Raw genomic sequence first — 24,430 nt, 5'->3', positions numbered from 1 at the left:
GTTCTTTTGAAGATATATTTGGCACAAAATGATTGCTTACCTACTATCTCTAAGATTAAGTTGTTGCACTGCTTAATCAGCATTAAAAAAGAGTGCTTTCAGCCCGCCTGGTGTGGCTCAGTGGAGCATTGCCCCATTGACCCAGAGCTCATTGGTTTGGGTCCTAGTCGGGGCACATGCCAGAGTTGCAGTCTCGACCACCAGTAGAATTTGTTCAGGAGGCAGCCAATCGAAGTTTCTCTTTCATTGATGTTTCTATCTCTCTACCCCTCTCCCTTCCCTTATCTCTAAAAAAATCAATAAAAACATACTTTAAAAAAGAGAGCTTTCAGATATGTTAGCCAGTGTGAATATGAGTATCTCAGACATCTTTATGTCTAAATCAATTTGCATTATATAAAATTCTAAAATCAGAGGTAGTCAAGTTGTTGGGCCAATGATAGATTTTAGATAAAAAGAATTATACATATATATATTCATTATATATGTGATGCTTTATATATAAATATTTATAGTTTATATAGAGAGAATATCCAAAAAATATATATACACACACTTTGAATAGTTATAAAGGCAGTGCTTATTAACATGTATTTCATTTTCAAAATTGAACTATCAGCTGTTAAAGTGTATATACATTTTTGGGACACCCTATATTTATGTTATCATTCATATTATAAATATAGAACATTCTTGTATGTTGTAATGATCACCTGCACATTGCTCATGGCAATTACTGATAGTTAATTTTCAGGAATGGATTAGTTATGTATTTGAGTTTTTAAATTTTACCTGTACTATGTATCCTGGGAAAAGATCAACTTTATCACACAAACATACAAAGATCTGTGTGTGTGTGTGTGTGTGTGTGTGTGTGTGAGAGAGAGAGAGAGAGAGAGAGAGAGAGAGAGAGAGAGAGAGAGAGAGAGATTTGGCACAAAATAAACTGCAATACTGTAGTCATTTGATTTGCTTTATATCATTTGAAAAAATATCTTACAAATTAAGATGCAAAATTAAACTAATTAGGATGACCATATTTAGATTCCTCCCTATGGGTGCTTGTGCAATACTTAGATGAGGCTATTTGATTACAGAAAATGATTCTTAATACTAAACAAGTATTCCAGTCTATCTGATTGTCACATGATTCTTCAGGCAATCTTACATTTAAAAAAATCAGACATTGGAAACTTTCCCTATAGGCAAAACTGTCCAGATTTTTGGCTGTTGGTTTTCAGAATTGCTTTGTCTTTGCAATATAAACATGCTTATTTCTCAATTTTTCTCATCTGTATACCATTTGAATTAGTCCATTTTTCTGGTAGAGGGTGCATTCTGTTGAAAGAAAATCAAGTTATATTGAGTACAACATTAAAATAAAAGTAAACAATTCCCTTATAATCCCAGATTGCTTCAGAAGACAAAAGTAAATTTTGGATCAAATATTTTTGCTTTGATTTCTTCTGCCCAGTGTCTCTAAATTTGTTTTCTAATACAAATATTTGATTTTGGTTACACTAATTTATGCAAGTAGGGACAGTCTTTATATTTTGCTTTTGAAAAAATTCTATAGCTTCTAATTCAATATAGATATCTATTCTGGGATCCATTTTCTCTAAGATGCAGAAGTTTACCTTCATTTATAGTTCTAGGACTTGAGAAAACACTCAACAGTATTATTCTTTATTATGCACACTTAGGTTATGGCGGTTTTTTTGCAAATATATGACAAAAGATACACCAGGCAGAAGTCCTCCTAAAACAACTCCCTTTCTTTAGAACGTTTCCCCCTCTTCTTCCCTCTCTGCTTCTCTTCTCAGCCTCTCTCCCTTCACTTAGCTTCTCTTCCCTTTTCTTATTTATTTTTCCTTCTTGTTGGTCTAGCTAATCATACATTATATGTCTCTTTTCAGTACCTACCTATTTATCTTTTTATTGATGTGACTTCAAAAATAATTTTACTTTCATAAATTCTTATTTGACCCCTGTAGCTATTGTTTACTTTATGCTCATAGTTTCTGCTGCTAGTGCAAAAGTGTCCATTCTATTTTCTTCACTATCTGTGAATTGCTGTCATCAAAATTGCAGTCTAATCACAAGGTGAACAGCTTATAATGTATCACAATCAATACTCAAAATTTGCTCCCTAGGATGTGACATGAATGAGTCAAGTAAAAAGCTGCAGATTTTCAGCAGTGAAGTGCAAACAATCATTTTATGTTGAAAATCAAGGTCGATTTTCACTTTCATATATCTGCATTATTCTATCACTTTTACTCTGTTTTTAAATTCATATTGAATTTATTCAGTGTTAGGCTATCCAAATAGCTGAAATTGAAGGCCAGTCACAATTGGAATATAAAACTATGTTATTATGTTTCAAAGAGAGTGTATGGATTGCAAATGAATTTTAAAAAATTTTTGACTCTAAAAGATTCAAAAGTATCACCAAGTGAAATAGGTAGTAAAGTGTTCTACTGTATTTTTGGAGGACAAAATTGGTTGAATGAAATAATATCCTTTTTTTTTCTAACACTTACTTGCACATACATGGAAGAATTTTTTATGATTCTCATTCAGAATAGGTAAAGAAAATAGATACCAGATATTAAACTTTTCAGGATATTCTTTTCTATAAAATTTCTACTCTACTTTAAATCTATACAAGAAGGCATTTTAGAAAATTTTATGTTTCTGTATCCTCCTGCTTCCCTTTGTATTCATCTGTCCAACAATTTCACATCAGATGATATTCCAGTCTCTTGGTGAAATTCAGTTGGAAACTGCATTTCAACATACTTACCTGCATTACATAATAAACTTAACATATTTAATTTATGCACTGGTAAATATATTTAAAAAAACATGGCAAAACATGACATACCTAAATATGTTTTAAATGTGTCCCATGTTAATGATACATGCTATGTAATACCACAGTGTTTTGTTCTGTCATAACAGTATTTAGATAACTTTAAAAATATTAATGTCATAGAAAATTATTTCATCTTAAAACCTTCTGAGATAAATTGAGTTGTATTGTATATATATTTTTCTTTTTTCAGAGAAGGAATTATTTATCTGTTTTAAATATGAACTCAGATTTTATTTATGGCTTTGAAAAGCAACTGTATAAACTTATCAATGCTATTAAATTTGCTTCTTGATATTTTAAGTATCTTTCATGTGAACATTTTTCTCCTTACACATGATGCTATAAATTTGTCAAGATCCTCTCTTGTCAATTTAATGTCAATCCCTAGGGTTCTTAAATATGTAGGGAATTCTATTTCCATCACACAGTGGTAAATTGTAAATACCCTCTCCTTAAAAAAAGTTTCTGATTTAAAGGATCATTAAACAGTAAGGGGAATAGCTGTTTTAGATGAAAGAGAGAACTAAGAAGACAAAGTTCAAAGTTATAGTTTAAAATATTGAGGTCATGGAAGTATGCAGCTGTTGTCATGTTGTCATAATGAAGACATTTTCTTTCATGTTTTCTTATTCATCGTCTTTAAAATAGGATCATTAAAAAAGCTTATTTAGATTACCTGTATTTCTATTGGTAAAAGAGAAGCAAAAATTCTCACAGAAAGCACTATCATTTAAAATAGGAAATCATGATTCGTCATTCACTGTGAATTATATCTGTTGACTAAATCCATTTTCACCTACTTACAGCAAAATCAAAAACCTAAAGTGAAGAAAACTGATTACATGATCCATACCCGTATCTAATAAAATAGAAATGTGCACTTTTTGACAAGCTACTTCATAACACATTTTGATAGAAATTTCCATTTGCTACTCTCGGCAGGAAAATAGGCTTTTAAAGGAAACCCTTTATTTTATGACTGTCACCAAAATAACAATTACAAAGAAAATAGGGATACAACATTAAAAAAATAAGCTTAGGACTTGTTACAGAAGTCTGCAATCCAGCTTTTACCCTGTTATTTGATTTGAAAAATTAATCCGAGTAATCCTTTTTGAAGCTCACTGTTTCCAGGATGGGTTACACAGAACAAAGACTAACTGCTATCCCAAGGAAAGTAGTTTACAGTGATGTTCTATTCCACCGAGAGTGATTCTCCAATGGCCACTTTTTCTGCTTCCCAGGCTATGGGAATTCATTAATATCTAGAGACGAGACTTAAATAAAACCATTGTCTCAACCAGGCAGGTTTATGCAACCGTCCTGAAATGTATTAATTATTGTTTTCTTTTCCTTTTTAATTAAGAGACCAGAGGTGCAGCAGGCCCACTGAGAGCTGAGCGAGTTCTTGGTAGAAATGCAAAGGCAACTCTAATGACTGGGCTTGCTTTTTCGCTTTTGTCTTGCAGAACCCGAAGAGTGCATTAACTGCACAGACGAATGCCGAGTGCTTGGTCATTCTGACAGGTGCTGGATGCCACAGTTCCCTGCAGCCAACCAGGCTGAGAACGCAGATTACCGCACAAATCTCTTCGTGCCCACAGTGGAGGCTAATGTTGAGACTGAGACTTACGAAACTGTGAATCCCACTGGGAAAAAGACCTTTTGTACATTCGGAAAAGACAAGCGAGAGCACACTATTCTCATTGCCAATGTGAAACCTTACCTAAAAGCCAAACGTGCCCTGAGCCCTCTCCTCCAGGAGGTCCCCTCAGCATCCAGCAGCCCCACCAAGGCGTGCGTGGAGCCCTGCACCTCCACCAAAGGCTCCCAGGATGGCTGCGAAGCGAAACCGGGAGCCCTGGCCGAGGCCAGCAGCCAGTATCTGCCCACCGACAGCCAGTACCTGTCGCCGAGTAAGCAGCCCAGAGACCCTCCTCCTTTCCTGGCTTCCGAGCAGATGGCGAGGGTCTTCGCGGATGTGCACTCCAGGGCCAGCCGCGACTCCAGCGAGATGGGGGCCGTCCTGGAGCAGCTGGACCACCCCGCCCGGGATCTGGGCCGGGAGTCGGTGGATGCGGAGGAAGTCGTGAGAGAGATTGATAAGCTGCTGCAGGACTGTCGGGGAAATGACCCTGTGGCTGTGAGAAAGTGAGAGGGGGAGGAAAAAAAAAGAAAAAAAGAAAAAAAAGCATTGGCATTTTCTTATCTCTTCCGTTGATTTAAAAAACGATCCCTCCTGGTGACAACCTGGTGTGTAGGGAAGAAGAGAGACCAATGCTGCTTCAAGGCTTTCCGTGAACATCTGAAGTGCCCACAAGTATGTCCTTTTCACTGCTATCCCCCCCCCCCCCTTCCCCCCGAGATAACAATGGTTTTTGTTTTGACCAAACTTATATTGGGACAGCATTGAGGATGCTCAAAGTGGAAAGACAAACAGAAGAAAGAGGAGGATGAGGAGGCAAATACCGTTTGACAATCAGTCAGGAAGGTATGCCGTGTGAGAAGGGAAGTATTTCCGGTCCCTGTTAAGACTGTCCTCCGTGATTGATGCTGACTTCACTGTTTACCTACAAACCCCGTACAAAGCAGGGTCCTAACGTGTGATCTGTGGTGGCTCTTTAGCAGCCATCACAGGCTTCTACTGAAAGTCCCGCAAAGACCTTGCAGTAGTCCAAGCTACACCAAACATTAATACATATTTGTGGTAAGCATTTCTGTATAAAGTTACCTGCCACACATAGAAACACAAGGAACATTCCATATCATTAGTTGAAAAAACAATTTTTTAAAAAAATACTTGGTCGTTTGTAAGACACCTCATGTCGTATAAAAGTTAAATGTAAAGAAGATATAGTCCATTTTGTCCTGCACACACACACAGACTAATTCACTTCATTAAAGGAGGAGAAAATTTGAAGTTTTAAAATTTCTCTTTAGCATTTTAGTGTCCAACAAACATATAAATAATGATGGGTAGAGAAAAAATTAACATGATTAATATGTTTTACTGATTTGTGGACACTAAAATAGCTCAGGAAAGGGAAAATGTCTTAGACTTACAGAAATCACATGATCATTTTTATGTGCAAATGTAAGAAGATTCAATGTGTTTACATCAAATGACATATTTTTATTGATTTATTGCAGATTCAGTGCGTATGAGCCAAATTGTTGAGTGTATAAGAGCTATATTGTGTATTTTATTAAATTAATATATAGTTGTGTTGCAAAAATATTTGGGCTTATATTGTAAATGGCAAGTGTTGCCTCAGTAGCTGTCGAACTCTATGAGTTTTGTTTTTTCCTGCTTCCTTTTCCCCATGGAGCGTGGGAAGCAGTGCCTCAGAGCAATGTCTCTTGTTTAATGTATAGTCTACCAAGTACTGCAGTACATAATCTGTTCAAAATGTGTTTGCGTGAGCCGACGGAGCTATCTGAAAGGTCAAAAAATACATCTGTCAGTCATGGTTATGTGCAAGTCCTTGTAGAAGCTTCTATTAAAGTCATGCTAAATCACAAGAATTGCATTTGTACCAATACCTGAAATTTCTTCATGTTTTCTCAATAACACACACTTTCTGCCTCTGTAGATATCATGCTGTTGATTGGTTTTTAAAAGTATCTTATGTGGTTCAAGATGTGTGCTCCCATTTATTTCAAAACCATGAAAAATGCTTTGATGCATGTGTGATACCAGCCCTGGCTATTTGCATTGTGTAGTGTTTTTCAAGAGGTCTGGGTCTTCACAGAATGTTTTCCATTTTTCTCAATGTTCTTCTGCCTCTTTTTATTGGTGTCCTTTGAGAAAAAATACACCTTTTATTCCTTCATTTGTTTGCACCTTTTTTCTTGTGTCATTTAGCAAGTTTCAAACTGACTTCCATGTGAGGCTAGGAAACCTCAAATTTCAGGAATTGGGGAAAAATAAAATTAGCACTCACAGAAGTAGCGGCAGATGGGAAAATGCCTTGATTGACATTTTCCTTCCGTGTTAAAATTTTTTGGCATTTTACAGCTTCATGACAAACAGCTTCCAGCCCATACCTTAGAAGACGTGGTGCTGAGTTACATAAAGGCTGTTTGTGCACTGGAGCCGAAAAATGCATTATTTGCAAACTGGTGGAGAATTCTGTGCCTTCTTTTCTGGCCACCAAGCCAATGTAGAAACAGCATAAATGTCATAAAATTCCTAGATTAACAAAAACAAGAGTAAAAACAAACACTGAACTGAATTAAGTTTTGTCTCTACAAATTCAACTGAAAACATTTCCCTCAAATGCTGTCAAGATTTTAGACTGTACCTCCTTTGCAAATTGCTTTGAAAGGAAAAGTGAACACCTGCCCTCAGCCTTATTCTCTGGAGAACTGTATTTCGTTCCTAGTAACAGCCCTTCCAAAGCTCTACTATTGGTTTTTATCATTTGTAAATGTTTAAATTAGAAAAGAAGGGATCTTGTACATGTGAAACTGAATTGACTGTCTATATTTTGGACAATTTATGTATCTGAAATGTGTTGTCTCTGTTATATGATCTTACTTTTTTGCCGGGAGACCACAGGTTGATTTAGCTTGATAGCAGACATTTGATGGATTTCCATTTAATCTTACCAAGTGTTGCCTCTCTCTTACTAGACAGATAGCCGCTTAGTAAAAACTAAGGCAGTATGTAAATGACATAAAAAGGAGAGTAGGGTTTATTTTTAAAACATTCTTAACTTTCAGTAACCAGTTGTTCAGTTTAGTATATGTGTCTGAAGACATTACAATGCTATAAGACTTTAAGAATTGGTGTGCCAATGTGTGAGGGATTTCCCTTTCGGCTCTCTGTCACCAGTGATTTACTAGTGTTAGCTGTTTAACATGTTATCTGCATTTAGTAGTGGTTATTTATTTTCAAGTTGGTGGTAATTCAGCAGTCAGGACTTTAAGCTTTTATAATTGAGTGAGGAAATCTTGCTTTTATTCATTTGGCTGGCAACTTCCTTTATCACAGACGTCTGGTGCTTGACTTCCAAGGAAGTCTATGAGATGCCAAAATCACCCTTTTGGGGAGCAGCTTGCTCTAAGAGGTGATACACAATCAAACAGAGATGTTTCAAGGGGTTTCAGCATCATTGAGAATGTAAAAAATTAATTCACATCTCCATTAACTAACCCTCAAAAAAACTTCACACATTCAAAATGAATACTTTGATGACACTTTTTCTTTTAGGTTCTTAAATAACTGATGTCAAGCACAGAATAATAGTTTATATAAATTTTCATAGAAAGTCAAAGTTTTAAAAATTGTTTACTGGTGAACTAAAAAAAGTCAGTAACAAAATCTTTCCACAACATGCTAATGATGAAAGATCTTTTCATCAAAGTTAAAAGTAGTAAATGTTAGTTATACTATACCAAAGTTAACATAAAAGAGACATTTCTCACAATTTCAAACAATGCTTTCATATTATTTTCTGAACCTGATATCCAATTGCAGGAGATATACAAAGATCGTCTCACTGCTCTATAAATTAATTGAATTCCTGGTTTGGAAATTGACTTGCTTTATTTTCCTGAATTAGCAGAGATCTTGTAAAATATGACTTCCCTGTAAAAGATCTAGGCACTGCTTGATTTAAAAAAATGACACCATAAAAATATAGTCATGTATTAAGAGAACAGTATGCTTTATTAGAACCAGATTAAAAACTGTTGACTAATGGAGTAGAAGTTGCTGAGGTCAACTGAGAAACTGAGGTCTGGCATAATATATGCCCACTCATTATTGTATAATTATATTATATTATTTTGACAACAGACAGCATTTATTAGAGCATTAATTCAAATGAGAGTTTTGGCTATCAAGATGTGTTTTTTGAAACTTAATTGAATGAGACCTGACTTTCCTGGCCCCAGTGTTTTGAAGGTTGGCTATTCCCATATATCAACTCCATCACACCATAAGGTTCTTAGCTGCACCAAGTGATTGGTGAACAAAGACAACATCAAAAGCAGCATACATTTTATGGATTTATCTCAATGCTATTGTTTAATGGCTGTGTTTATGTGACCTATCTGGAAATTGAGGACTCCGAATAAAAAGCTATTACTAATAGTGGCATTGCATTCCCTTGAATTCATTAACACACAAGTGATGTGTTACACACTGCATGCCCCCACTGACCCTGGTCATAATTAATTTGGAAAGCAACTGTGGCAGCACAACTGCTTATGCTAGTTATTTGTTTGCCAGTAAAATAAGTTTTTTTTGTTTTTTTTTTTAAATATGTAACAATAATGTCACTAAGTTCTCTCAGAAACGGGTTAACAGTCATCCAGATTGTTTAGAAAAATTGACTAATCAAATAATTACCAGGGAGTTGTACTATAAAGAAACTTGTGGTTTTTAATATTTAGAACTGGTTTGAGGGTAATCCTATCCAATAAAAGGATAATATGTAAATTGTTCCCTCGACCAGGAGTTTGACTGGGAATTCTACCAGGGGGCAGGGGCAGCTGGGCAACCACTCACAGCCCCTCCTCCAGCCAGCCTCACCCACCTAAATCAGACCCCCCACCCAATTGGGGCTGGCCAGCCAGAACCCACCTGTGCACAAATTTGTGCACTGGGTCTCTAGTTTGGTATAAGATCCTACTACTCCAGGACTTTAGAAAAGTTATTTTTATGAGCCCTCTCATAGTCTTACGTTATTGATTAAAGTACATATTTATAAATGAATTTTAAAGCAAATAGATGTTAATCTTAGCAACTTAAAATAATAAGTGTATCATTCTACTCATTCAACAAACATTTACTGAATTTCTGTTGTGTGTTTGCCCTGGGCTGTTATGCCCTGGGAGTAAAGAGTATACAAGGATTTATGCCTGGATCACAGCCTGGTGAGAGAAACAACTAGGTAAGTTCTAATACACATTACTGTTTATAAATTGGATTTAGTTGTTTGTATTTTCCTCAGTTATCCCACACTCTAACTTTCAGTGAGGGGCATCTCCTAAATTACAAATCAACATAATAGTCTGCCCATTTATATATATATATTTTAATTTTAATTTTCTTGTAAGGGCATGACTTATATCAAGAAAAGTGCATTGCTTTTTCATACTTAAGAAGATGTTTAAGTTTTACAGTTATTGGGATAGACTACATGGTTTACCTACTCAGTCTTTTGCTCATGTGTTTGTCAACCTCTCTATTTCTTTTTCTTTGAGCATCACTTAGGTATCAGGTGCTTCACAAAGACCCTGAGGTACTTAGATCTAAGCCAATTACATTTTATCCTCAGGGTACTTATAGTTTGTGCCTAGGTGATATACACTAAAATAAAAATTGACCTTATGTTGCCATCACAACATTACTTTTGCATAATTAAAATAAATTCATTCTTAAGAAGAACAAAAACCACATGCCTATTATGCCATTCACTGCTTTCAAGAGTGAAACGAGAGCAAGGTGTTCATTGACTCGATTGAACCATCTGATCAGGGTTGCAGGAGCACACAGTTGCTGAAATGAAGAACCTATCTGGCCAGGCTGTAATCAGGAGGAAGTGATGAATGAAATATATATTACAGCCTTACTTCACGGCAATGATCTACGAAAGTCCCTTCAATTATGTGTGTGTTTTTTAAAGTAGATATGCTCACAAGTTACAATTAATCAATAATTGTAGACAACAACTCTTTGTAAAATAAGAACAGAACCCATTATTTTAACATATATATATGTATATATATATGTATGTATATATATATGTATGTATATATATATATATATAATTTTTTTATTTTATTTTATTGATTTTTTACAGAGATGAAGAGAGAGGGATAGAGAGTTAGAAACATTGATGAGAGAGAATCATCCATCAGCTGCCTCTTGCACACCCCCTACTGGGGATGTGCCCACAACCAAGAACATGCCCTTGACCGAAATCGAACCCGGGACCCTTCAGTCTGCAGGCCAACGCTCTATCCACTGAGCCAAACTGGTTTCGGCAAACAGCACCCATTCTTAAAGTTCATTGATATGGCACACAGAAATAAATCAGCAAGTTAATGGACCATCCTCAAACCTTTTCAGTATGTGTTTTTGAGATGGTTGCACATGATTCACCAAGGAAATATATCATTTTCTGCTCATTTTAGACACTATAATACTGGACGAGTCACTTAGGAATTAAATTCTCAATATTCTTAAAGGAGCGTCCCCATTTTTAGTATTTTAGAGTCATAAAATATTACTGTTTTTCTCCCAAACTAGTTTAAATGGTAATGAGTATCTTATGTGCAAAGATGGATTAAAGGGGTGGGGGAGATTTCAGGGAGCATTTGCAAACTGTAGCACACCAGTTTACACCACCCATTAGGTCAAGATAACTATTCTATTTTTTGTCTTACAAATAAAACACTTCACTTTAGGAGGGACTTAATATTTATTCCACTCCTTTTTATAGACATTAAATTACCTGTAGCATTTTAATAAATGAAATTTGGAGTATGATTTATATTTAAAAACCCAGTTGCCTGAAGTTATATTACTCAGTCAAATTGTTTCATAATATTTTTTATGATTGTTAAAAAAACAAAAACTAAATTTGGAGCCCTCTCTCTGTTCACTTTATACAGATTGTCATATTTTGTGGAAAATATTGATATTCATCATTGCTTACATGAAAATTTTTCTTACTTCCCTAAGGGTTTTCAGCACCAGGCAGACTGACTGAGAGTTACACAAATATAAATTAATGCTGATAAATTCGCTTGTAGAGAACTTTCCAATTTACAGAGCATTTTCACAAAATTATGACAGTACAGAATTCAGGATTCTGAAGCTCAAAAAGGCAAACGCACTTATCCAAGGACAGTATGCTGGAAAGCCTTAAGACCACACTTGAACCGAAAGTCCTACTGCTGTTTGATTCAGATTTTGTGAATCTGCAATCTTGTCCTATCTAATCTTTTGCCTCTCTAGTGTCTTAAATTTATCGTCTGAAGAATTATATTATTCTAGAAATATTCCTCCCCCTATAAATTAAGTCACATCATAGAATTTAGATAGCATCTATGTTAATCATTTTTAACAGTAGTAAAGAAATTGAAAAGCAGAGCAAAGGAATGACAGTTTCCAAGAAAATTTAATGACATAAGAATAGTGCTTCCTTTAAGATTCCCTCAACTTTTCTACATTGGTGTTATGTTCTCCAAAATATTCGAAAAGGATATGATGAAACATTATTTTTTTCTATTAACTTGATATATCAATATTTTCACCTGAAAGCAGTCATACAAACTTTATGGAATTCCTTTATATTATCATCTGGCATATACTAAACTAATAGGGTTATTAATTGGCTCCTTAGAAAGATTTACATAAACTCTAGTAATATTGAAGAAACTTTAAAATATTACATCCATATTTAATATTGATGAGAGTCAAATATTCTGAAAACCAGTATCACAAAATTAAGGAGAGTGGGTATTTCAGCAGTAGTAATATAGCTAAGAAATGAACAAAATATTTTTTAAAAATTTATAACCTGCTCCAACTACATTGGTTACAATATTGCATTATTCAATTCTTCAATGATCATATGAAAATGAGAGATCACAATTGTCAGTGATGCCATTTTCAGGCTGGTTAATGAATTTTTTCTGATTCTGCCTGAATTTAACTTACTAGAACATTGTTCATATCTCTTTTTACAGTCTACAGAAAACCAACCTTATTCTGAAGAAATCCAGAAATAAATTCAAAAGTTATTTTAACACTAATTAGCTAGTTTTATGTTTTGGAAATCTAAATTCAAATAGGTGGGATGTGATATTCACTTGTTCTATTGATTGGCTGAATATCTCATTATACAGTTTTAGCAAAATAAATCATATTTTGATATTTTCTCCTACTATTGCAGCCGAAAGACTATGTTTGCAATATAATAATTGGGTTAGAGATAAGGTTTTTTATTTTTTAATCTTATCCTTTCTCTTCTAAAATCAGGTATTTATTTATATCAATTTAATGTATTAATCATTCTATAATATTTATCTACTGTCTTATATGTAACTATTTTCTTACCTTACATTTATTTCATAATTTTTATCTCAATATCAACTATTATGTAGTTTTTCTTACTTATTTTTCTATTATTGGTGTTTATATTTATATGTATTTTCATCAATTATGGAGACAATGATGTCTCACCCCAAAATTACATAAAGTGAAAAATGTCCATATTGTTTTATTAAGCTATAGGAAAACTAATAATATATTTTAGGTATAACCTATATGGACTATTAAAATGAACAAAATGTATAATAAGTTAACAGAGGGATGCAAAAGGTAAATAGGTAAGGATGCAAGATCTTAGATAAAATCTTTATGCAAGAATGCTAGCTACTTCATTGAAAGGTTAAAAGTGAATAATTTTACTCTAGTATTATATATTTCTATATGTTAAGAAATATTCATTTTAATATCTCATCTGAAATATTTGGTGTTCATCGAAAATAAGAAAAGACTCCTAACTCTGATTATGAGTTCATGATTTCCCAATCTGCATATCTTCCCTGGCCACTTCTCAATTTCAGCTTATACATATTTCATCGTTACTTTCATTTTGGATAATTACTAAAATTTACTTTTCTGTTTAGAACACAGAGGAAGAACGGAAATAAATGGATGAGTTAAATGTGGCTTCTCTGGGAATGTGACATCCAATTCCATCTAGTTCATTTCAACACTAATTTATGGAGCATGCATTGTGTTGTTGTTTTTTAATACAATGGAACACATACATATTAACAAAATGCAGCCTCTGTCTCTACAGAATTTAAAACATTCTGGGAAATAAGTGTATTTACACAAGTACAGTTTGTAGTTGGTACTGTGAGAGAGGTACAACTTGCAGTTGGAGAGAAAAAAAGAGAGAGAGCAAGTCCTGTCAGCTGAGGAAAGAAAGGTGGCTGAGGGATTCAGCAACAGCTTCTCAGAGAAGGCAGCATTTAAATTGAGCATTTAAGGTGGCACGGGATTTTGGCATGGGGGATATACAGGAAATATATTGGGGAAGAAGAGAGGCCATGTGTGCAAAATCACTTAAATAAGTCAGAATATTTTCTGGTCAGAAATTAGGAAGGGTTGACTAGTGTGATAGGTCCAGTTGGAAATGGTACCAAATTCTGAGATGAGATGTCACACACATGCCTACTCCAAGGGGGAAGAGACTTGGGGACACCTGAATCAGGCTCTCTAGCTGGGGGAGCTCTGTGAGAGGCTTGCCAAGCTGAATGTGAATTCAGGAAAATAACACTAGGACAGCTTGCTGCTGCCTGGTGAGCCATTCTTTATAAGACGCTGCCTAATAGCACCTTGTTCTTGGGTTGCATCCAACTCTCTAAAGGCGATGCCAACTTTGCTGAATCTTGCAATTCTCAGCTTCAAGCCTTCAGCAGAGTATTTATGTGTATGTTTCCAGCTTCCCAGAAATAATTTTTCCTTTGAAATCTGTAATCGTGTTCGGAACATTGGGAGGCAAAGCGAGACAGAAGAAAAAAAGTGCAGATCAAGAGTATGGATGATTTTCATCTCTGAGAAAGAGTTTTGTTTATTTCATATTCCAAGATTCTCCAAACATGTCCTGGTATCTGCTGTGTGAAGTCTGTTGGGCAGAATAATTTGATTTCTGAGAAAATTTTTCATTGTATTCACTGTCCCAGGAACCCCAAGGCTCATGATAATGTGTCCTATCTTATGTTTCCATAATGTTCTATGCATATCAGTAGAGGAGCTTACAATTATTATTTAGGCAATAAAATTGGGAATAGTGACTTTTGATTAGTGATTTCCAACCAGGGGCAATTTTGTCCCCCAGGGATATTGTCAGCACCTAGAGACACTTGTCAAGAGGTGGGGGTGCTGTGTTGCTAACCCAGTAGTAACCAAGCATCCTGCCATGTTCAGTACAGCTTCCACCCCTATATTTATCCTGTCAAAATGTCAATAATGTCCATGTGGAAAACTATTTTTTAAAAGAGTAGTGAACACATTTGGGTTTAGATCATGGGCATTGGATACTAAATGGATTGACATGTCTTTTCCAGAGTGTTGGGGCGGAGTCCTGAAAATACTTGTAAATTAGTTAGCATAAGGAGCTATTTCCAACTTCTTGGGGGTATAGCCTGCTCTGTAGATTGGCAGGGCTAGTAGTGTCTTCTTGCGGCTGAAAATATTATCTCAGAATCTAACCAGTTCCAACGGCACATACATTGGAAGACCATGTATGGAATGGGAAAGTGTTGGTTGGGATGGCTGTTCACTTCCACCAAAGCAGTTTAAAGCCAATTCCCTAAGGAGAGCAGGTGAAACACACCCCCAAGCTGTAAAGGGAGGGGAGAGTCTGCCTCTGGGACTATCTCAAGGGTCTAGTCCACTATTGCCTTAGAGGTCACAGGATCAACATATCCTCCCACCTCAATTCACCTGTCCTTAATGTGTATGCGGAATCTGTGTCTGCCATGACATTAGGAGTCTGTGGGGGGCAGAATGGAAAAGGTGATGATGGCTGGGAACGTGGTAGATCAAGGAATGACAACATTTGAGCAGAAGCTAGATGACCATAAACATGCCTGTATGCAGAAGAATGGATATCTCTATTGATCTCTCAGGCTTCTTCCTGCCATAAGTACTGATTTTAATCCTTTCAAAGTAATATGTGGAATTCCAAAAAATGTCAAATTGACTTTCTAAATGAGGTGAGGGGAAGGTGAGTGCAAATGGTTTCTCAAAAGTTTTATTTCTCCTGACACATATTCTGTTTTACCCCATCTGTAATGCAGGGTGGGTGGTTCCAATGCACATTTTATGAATTTGAACTTGAAATGACTCTGCTTTAAAAATATTAATGGTAATGTGTTAAAAGGGTGACAGGAACCCCAGTAGCAAAGTGGAAGGTCTGAACGGTGACAGGCTAATTAATATTAATAATAATGACTATAGCCAATCCACATTAGAGATCTTATTTGTTATAACCTGGTTAAATATGCACTAAATATGTTTTTAAAAATATAGTTGCTATGCACTGTAGTAAATGGCGGTGATGCCAGCAGGCCAGGAACACTTAGAAAAGCATTCAAGAGAAGAGAGAGAATCACAGCCACAGCCTTAGCGGTCCTTCTTCCAGTGGAGACTCAGCCACCTCCCAGCACATCCACAGCCTTGCTGGGTTTTATTTATGCTGAATCTTTCTATATTAAAAAGCAGCATAATTGCTGAAATACCACTACTGTTCAAGCTAATTTACTTTCTAATGGTCTATTTGCATAGTGGAATTTGCATTTTATTTCACAGCAAATGTTATGACTCCACCTGCCCTATTTTAGATAAAACTGAGAAAATAGGAAGTGAAAGGAGAGAATAAGTGTAAGAAACTTCTCCCCTCCCCCTCCCCCACTTTGCAGCAGTGAACCCAGCAGCCCAAGAGGACAGGAAGCACGCAGGTGCTTCCTACTCTCACAACTCACACTAGCTTTCTGCTTCCATCTTCTGCCTCTTCCCAAGTCTTCACTGTTGCAGTTCAATAAAAGTAATTTTCAGAGGTGTTGCTGAGCTGTGCTAAGTTCATTGTGAGGGTGTATTCATTTTGAGAAATCTTAAAGGCAAGTGAGAAGTTACGTGCAGAGGTAGAATGCCTCACCCAGCTTCAGTGCCATTCCAGCTTGCCTGCCTTTAACTGGCCTCAGACAGGAGGGCAAACGGGGGATCACAGACTAATAAAACAAAGCATTGCTTTCAGACCCCTTCTGTGATCAAACGCATGAAATCTGGGGACATATTTTCTCCTTTCTGTTGAAGCACAGGCGTCATTATATATAACGCATTCCCTTTTTTGTGTGCTTCAAGGCTCAAATCTTAGGGTGACAGCTGCCATTTTAAAGGTGACTCATTACAGTTATTTAGAGAGTCCCCTAACAGATGGATAGGACTTTGTTTCCCAGGGAACACTGACAGGTTACAATTCTCAACAGCTTTTAATCATTTCAACAAACTATGCACATCTGTCAATTACCCTATTCAGCAAGTTAATAATACAGCAATCTGAGGGTGACAAAGTGCTGGATTAAAAAAAAAAATTCCATAACATTTTTACGTAAAGAAAAAAAATGTAGGTTAAAATATATTTGAAAATTTATTCTTTTTGTGCATAGAAAATGCTTCTTTTATTTTCCATAATTCATTTTCTATTTAGGTTATTATTCAAAAGAAGTCTTAGATGCTTCATAAATAAAAGCATCCAGGATTAAAACTATGAAAATATAAATAATCAAAAAAAAAGTTTTAAAAGCACATAATTAGGCAGAGTTGTTTTTCTTTTTGAAAACTTTAGTCACAGCACAATAAGAGGTTTCCAAATAAAAGGAATTGGAAGTATTTTCAGTTAAGAAGTTGCACAGAGGAAGTACTGGATGAAAACCCTAGGCTGTGCAACTGAATACTAGCAATTTGCTTAGAGTGACACCTCTCACTACTGCTCTCTAGCTCTGGGACTTTATCAGAAGTGAGCAAACTATGGACTTCAGGCCAAATGCATACTCCAGCCTACTTTAGAAATAAAGATTTGTTGGAAGCCAGCCTCACTCATTCGTTTACTTGCTGTTTATGGCTGTTTTCCAGTGCAATCGGAAAGCTGAGTAGTTTGGACAAAATTGTCTGGCCCACAGAGCAGAAAATAGTTACTGTCCAGTCCTTTACAGGGGAAATTCGCCAGCCCTGCATTATGTAACTACCGTGTACTTCAGTTTCTCCATCTGTAAAATGTGAATGAGAGTAACTAACTCCTAAGATAACGATAAGAAATAAATGAGATAATGCATAAAGAGCTTAGATGCATTTTGGACACAATGAATGCTCTTCAGTGAATGCTCTTCATTATTGCAAATTGACTCTTCTCGGTAATATAAAAATCTCCACACATAACCACAACAGATAATTTCAATATCCTGTTAAAGGTCTTTGTCAGACAAATGATTCTATTATAAAACACAACACAACAAAACAACAGTGATAATAAAATAGTTATGTTAACCAGCAGCTGTATTCCTCACGTGTTTAATAGTTGACAAGTCAAGTTAGCACGTAACCACTATTTCACCGGAACTCTGGACACCTTTACTTGGTTTGCCACTAGCTTGTAGGACTATGTAGTCCATGGTCAAATGCTTCTCAGTAAAGTTAAACAAGTGGCAGCTGGCACCATACAGCTCTGTTATAATGAAAACATGAGGTGGCTGCCATTACACAGTCCTGCACTAATGAGAACAGTGGGAGGCTAGCATTACAATGGTCTAATGAAAACAGGAAATGGCTGGCATTAAACTAGTATAATAAAAACAGGAGGTGGCTAGCATTACACTGGCAGAATACATAAATTAAGACATGTCAGGCCTTCCCAATCTCATCTCTATTATATACAACCATGGCACCCACAATCTACAACAGATTCACTCAAAGTCAAACCCGTGTAGGGTGAAAACAAGGTTGATTTTCATCCTGTGCTTCAAAATTTCTTCTGTTTCAATTTGTGTTTCCCTTAGGCCAATGCGAGCCTGTTGTAAAATAACGATATAATTCACCGGATTCTTTCTCTCTCTCTCTAATTCCAAAAAGAGCAATATCATTTCCGACTCAGAAGAAGATTGGCTGGAACAAGAGCCAACAGTTCAAAAGGATTCTAATTTGGTTCTTGCCTTTTCCTCTCCTTTTCTTTTTTAAGTATCCAGTGGTGAATAAATACTCAAAGTAGCATGAACACACTGAAAAGGAACACAGAGAGAAAATAAAATGCTGTAGAGAACAAACATTGAGCACAAAATCAATCAACTAGTAGACTTTTTTTTTCTTCCTCTGTATAAAAGGGTTTCTCATACATTGGTTGATTTTTTTTTTTTAAAGTTATTAGTATAGATAGAAGACTGTTGTATACAGTTCGTAGACAATAGATTTACAGGAATATTGTGTTTCATTGTAATTCTTAGAGCCAGCTGAATGTGATTCATCCTGGTCTTTTTAATCGGGACTGAAAACAAAGCAAGTTGGCACAGCTCAAGGTCAGTCCATTAAGGAAGCACATTAATCCTTTCTATCCCTCAGTAGCAACAGCTCCCATATTTTAAAATCTATATTAGTAACTTATTTTTTTTTTACATTTAACATACATATGTACATATATTTACAAATGACTTCAACCTAAAACAATGCCACAAGTATTTATATGGAAAGGGTCCTGTTTCTTCAGACTCTGATACACTGAAAGCTGTAGGATCGCTTCCCAATGTGGGAAGCATTCTGGTGAAGTATCTAGATGATAAAACAGCAGTCTGACACAAGGGAGGTGAATATATTGATAAATAAAACTTTCCATCCAGTCTTATACATTGATATTTAGTTTTCTTTGCTCCATAGTTTTTCTTAGTCTTTTCTAAGACTTCCGAATTAGTTTAACAAACATCTAATTTCATGAATACATTCCTACCTAATATATACTTGAGAAGCAAGAGGTGGAGGGGAAAATAATTATACACTATTTGTTAAACTTTTATATTTATGTAAGATTACTTCTTTCTTTTTGAATACGCTTTTACTAGTATAAGAAATAAGCACAATTGGTATTCTTGAAATTCAAATAAGGAATCATTAACATAAAAACGTCAATTAGCATTCCTTATTCATTTTTTTTCAGAGGAGAAATTTATAATGTTAGGAAGTAATTTTTGTCACATGTTTAAAGCCAGAATGAAGTCTATGTTGTGCTTAAAGCTAATACATGTGTTGACTAAAATCTGTTCCTGTGCTTGCCTGGGATTCACAGACATGGCTTAATCAGGAAACAAAGTGATGTGTGCCATGCATTCAAAATTAGCCTCTGGCCCAGGGCCACTAAATTTGGCATCCCAAGAACTGATTCTATCCTCAGCCAAGTTTCTGCAGGGACTAGACTCACTGAATTCTGAATCACAGCCTCTAATTTCCCCTTCAACAGACTCTCTTTGAAATGTGTGACCAGAGACGCTTGCAAGTAAACATAAAAATTGAATGTGAAATATAGAACTCTCCAAAAAAAAGAACATTCTAGAGAAAATATAGATACAGAACATGAAATATTCCTAATTAATCAATTACAATGTGGACTGCTTACTAGCCAGCCCATCCTCCATTCAATGTTGTTTGTTTCTTACACAGACAGGGAATACACTACAGGCTGCCCATGCTGCCAATCTCAAAGGAATACTTGAAAGCTTGGAATTTTGCATACCATAAACTTTCTTGACAGGCCTCATCACATTGTAAGCAATACTTATTATTAGCCAACTTTGTGAAGCAAGTGGCATTTTGCCATAATATAGAACTAAACAATTCTGTCATGGTTGACATCTTCATTCCAACATTAAATACATCAATCAACACTACCTGGTGTAATTGAGTCTTGTTATATAACTCAGATAGTTGCTAAAACTATAGCTTTTTTAAAATTTCATTTTATTGTTTAACGTATTACAAATAGTAGTACACATGTCTTCTTTTTTTTCCCCATTGACCTTCCCCCTACTCCCCACACCAGCACTTGTCTTCAAATCCCCCCCCCCCCCTCTGTCTTGCTTCTGTGGGTTGTGCTTATATGCATGCATACAAGTCCTTCTGTTGATCTCTTACTCCCCCAAACCCTCCCCTACCTTCCCCGTTGTAGTTTGTAAGTCTGTTTGATGCTGCTTTGGCTCTATTTTTGTTTAACAGTTTATAATATTCTTTATATTCCACAAATGAGTGAGATCATGTGGTATTTATCTTTCACTGACTGCTTATTTCACTTAGCATAATGCTCTCCAGTTCCATCCATGCTGTTTAAAAAAGTGAAATCAACAGGCAGAAAAGAATATTGTTTTAATGGAATTTTAGAAAGCTATGTATCACCACTGTACTTATTTCTGATTTAAAATAATGAATTGACCTTTCCTCAGATTATTTTCAAAATCACACATAATTGTGTTCCACTTAAAGTACTGCATTAAGCACTTGATTATACATGATTTCATTTTTGTGTAGCATATGCAACCAATGAAACCCAGCACCTGGAAATTGCAAGGGGATTACAAATGAATGAGGTGGCAAATGTGAAAACAACTTGAAAACACCTGCTTAGAATTGAAAATGAGGAAGGTAAATGTTCAAGAAAGAGATAATTTAATAAAAGTAAAATGAATGTTCCTTTATTTTCAATTCTTAAAAAAAATAGCTCCAAAGGAAAAGCTTAGTAAGTTTTCTCGGAGGTCAATAAAATTACTTTTAAGGAAGTAGAAAAGATGCTAAGGGAGGAAAAATTCTGGGAAAAAAATGCAAGTGCTTAGTTACCCTATCTCTCCAAGCTCATTAAAACTGTTTTAAATGCTTATATAAAGCAATGGCATAGGCTTAAGTTAAATTTCCATGGGTAAATAAGCATTACTTTAAAAAATATTAGTATCTAATCTGAAAAAAGGCAACTTGATTTTTGATTCTCCCAAATCCAAAAAGCTAGCATTTGTTTCATTGTGTTTTTCAAAGGAAAGAAAAATAATGTGTATAATCTTATTCAGAAATAACAAAATGGTCATAAAAATTATTTCTAGCATACCTGAACTTTTAGGATACCACAGAAGAAATTATAGTAATAGCCCATATTGGGGCAATTTATGTGACTTACATTAAATAAAAATGAAAAGTTAGTTAAGTGAAAGATTCTTTAACCCAAATATAAGATGTAATGCAACCATACAGCTTCAATAGTATTTTAAAAAGTAGACCAAATATAAAAAAGTAACCTTCTGAAAATATGACATAATTTAGATTTTTGTTGTTGTTGTTAATCCTCATTTTTTCTATAGATTTTTAGAGAGCGCTCCAGGGAGGGGGAAAAACAGAGAGTGAAACATAGTGAGAGAGACTCATCATTTGTTTCTTACCACATGAGCCCCGACCTTGGCCAAGTGTCAAGCCTGTAATATAGGTATGTGCCCTTAACCAGGGTGAAATCCAAGACCTTTCAGTCCCAGGCCAATGCTCTATCCACAGAGCCAAACCAGTTAGAACATAATTTAGATTTAAGAATACACTTATTTTTAGAAAATCTCCTACCCACTAAGTAGTTCTTTTTACTTCTTTTAAGACTAAATTGTTCTTTTAAAATAAATGTCTCCATGTACATATATATACCTTCAAGTTCAATCTTAAGATATAAAAAATAAATAAATAAATAAATAACTACCAAAGAAAACTCATATTCCCCCAAACACTATCTTTTCATTCTTATAATGCTCTCATCTCTGCCAATGGAGAATATTTAGGCATTATTGAATATTGAGGGGAAGGAGAGAGATATTTGTGTTACAAAGTAAAATTAGAGCTCCCCACCTTACCTGACAAAAACAGACCCTATGTATTATTGCACTTTAAATATCCACCAACAGACTCTACTAAATATGTTGAAATATGAGTCATTTACTACAAATTCCATATGTTATCTTTCAATAAAGTTTAAATTCTTTTGCTGTTTTCTTTATTCCATTTCAGTTCCTTGGCTTAGGTTTTTCTCAGGAAATTATACCTATTCAATTCTCATTACTGTTTTACTTTGGAGATCTCAAAGAAAAAAAAAAGAGCTAAATTTGACATGCAGTCGAAAACTTAATGAATCTACATTTGGGAGATCAGTGTAAAATGAAAATGGTACATTCAATGCTAGATCTCCCTGTAAAGTAGACTTTGTAACATATAAAGAACACTAGCTTCTTGGGATATATTCCTAGAAGTGGGAACACTGGGTCACATGTAAGTTCCATTTTTAGTTGTGGAATCTCTATACTGTCTCCCACAGTGTCTGCACCAGTCTGCATTCCCACCAGCAGTGAATGAAGTTTCCTTTTTCTCCTCATCCTTGCCAGCACTTGTCATTTGTTGATTTGTTGACAATAGCCATTCTGACAGGTGTGAGATGATACCCCATTGTCATTTTGATTTGCATCTCTTGGGTAACTAGTGATTTTGGGCTTGTTTCGGAAAAGTATCTATGTAGGTCCCTTGCCCATTTTTTGAATGGGTTGTTTATCTTCCTTTTGTTATGTTATATGAGTTTCCTGTAAATGTTGGAGATTAAACCCTTATCAGAGATAACCTTGACAAATATATTCTCCCATGCAGTGGGCTTTCTTGTTGTTTTGTTGATGGTTTCTTCACTGTGCAGAAGCCTTTTATTTTGATGTAGTTCCATTTGTTTATTTTCTCCTTAGTCTCCATTGCACTAGGAGCTGTATTAGTGAAGATATTGCTTCAGCATATGACTAGGATTTTGCTGCCTGTGAATTCTTCTAAGATTTTTATGGTTTCCCGTGTTACATTTAAGTTCCTTAGCCATTTTGAGTTTTTTTATTGTGTATGGCAGTGTTTTCCAAACTTTGGACAAATGTGTACCACTTCTATAATTTTTGTAATGCTGAGTACCCCTCGTACTCATGAAAATGTAGAATTAGGTGCAGCTAAGCATGGTGCAGTGCATATCCCCATCAAACTCTGGTGCAACGCGTATCCCCACCAAACTTTTCCTGTACCTCTGGGGGTACGAGTACCACACTTTGGGAAACACTGGTGTATGGTATAAGTTGGTGGTCTAGTTTCATTTTTCTGCATGTATCTGTCCAATTTTCTCAACACCATTTATTGAAGAGACTGTCTTGACTCCATTGTATGTTCTTTCCTCCTTTGTTAATTATTAATTGACCATAGTGTTTTGGGTCCATTTTTGGATTCTCTATTCTATCCCATCGGTCTATATGTCTGTTCTTGTGCCAGTACCAGGCAGTTTTGAGAACAGTGGCTTTGTAATCAGCTTGATATCTGGTATTGAGATCTCTCCCACGTTGCTCTTCTTTCTCAGGATTGCTGTAGCTATTTGAGGTCTTTTTTATTCCAAATAAATTTTTGGAGAGTTCATTTTATGTCTGTGAAATATGCCATTGGTATTTTAATGGGGAAAGCATTGAATCTATAGATTGCTTTGGAATATAGGAATATGCTCCAAGAAACTAGAAACACCAATCAGAAAGGATCTATGCACCCCTATGTTCATAGCAGCACAATTTACCATAGCTAAGATTTGGAAACAGCCTTAGTGCCCAGGCGCAGGTGAGTGGATTATAAATCTGTGGTACATCTACACAATGGAATACCTCACTGTGGTAAAATAGAAGGAATTCTTACTATTTATAACAGCATGGATGGAACTGGAGAGCATTATGCTAAGTGAAATAAGCCAATCAGAGAAAGATAAATATCACATGATCTCACTCATTTGTGGAATATTATGAACAACATAACTGATGAATAAAAACAGATCCAGAAACAGAGAAGCATCGATCAGGCCATCAAACCTCAGAGGGACAGTAGGAGAGGGTAGGTGTAAGGACTTCTATGCATGCATATAAGCCTAACCAATGGACAGAGACAAAAGGGGGGTGAAGGCATGAGTG

The 24,430-nt window shown here is 35.6% G+C and overlaps 1 protein-coding gene across 4 annotated transcripts in view; it reads left to right on the top strand.

Annotated features, from left to right (window-relative positions):
* PCDH17 (protocadherin 17) overlaps positions 1–6,711 on the top strand; it is a 96,982-nt gene extending 90,271 nt beyond the window's left edge. For all 4 annotated transcript variants that reach the window (XM_084879962.1, XM_084879960.1, XM_084879961.1 and 1 more), the window contains one exon: positions 4,348–6,711. In XM_084879962.1, the coding sequence (XP_084736088.1) occupies positions 4,348–5,033 (686 nt within the window). In that variant the 3' untranslated portion in view covers positions 5,034–6,711. The remainder of the gene's footprint in view (positions 1–4,347) is intronic.
* Positions 6,712–24,430: the final 17,719 nt, after the last annotated feature.

The sequence above is a fragment of the Pipistrellus hanaki genome (genome assembly GCF_964339955.1).
Source record: "Pipistrellus hanaki genome assembly, chromosome: 3".
Taxonomy (NCBI): domain Eukaryota; kingdom Metazoa; phylum Chordata; class Mammalia; order Chiroptera; family Vespertilionidae; genus Pipistrellus; species Pipistrellus hanaki.
This window is presented reverse-complemented; position numbering and strand designations above follow the sequence as displayed.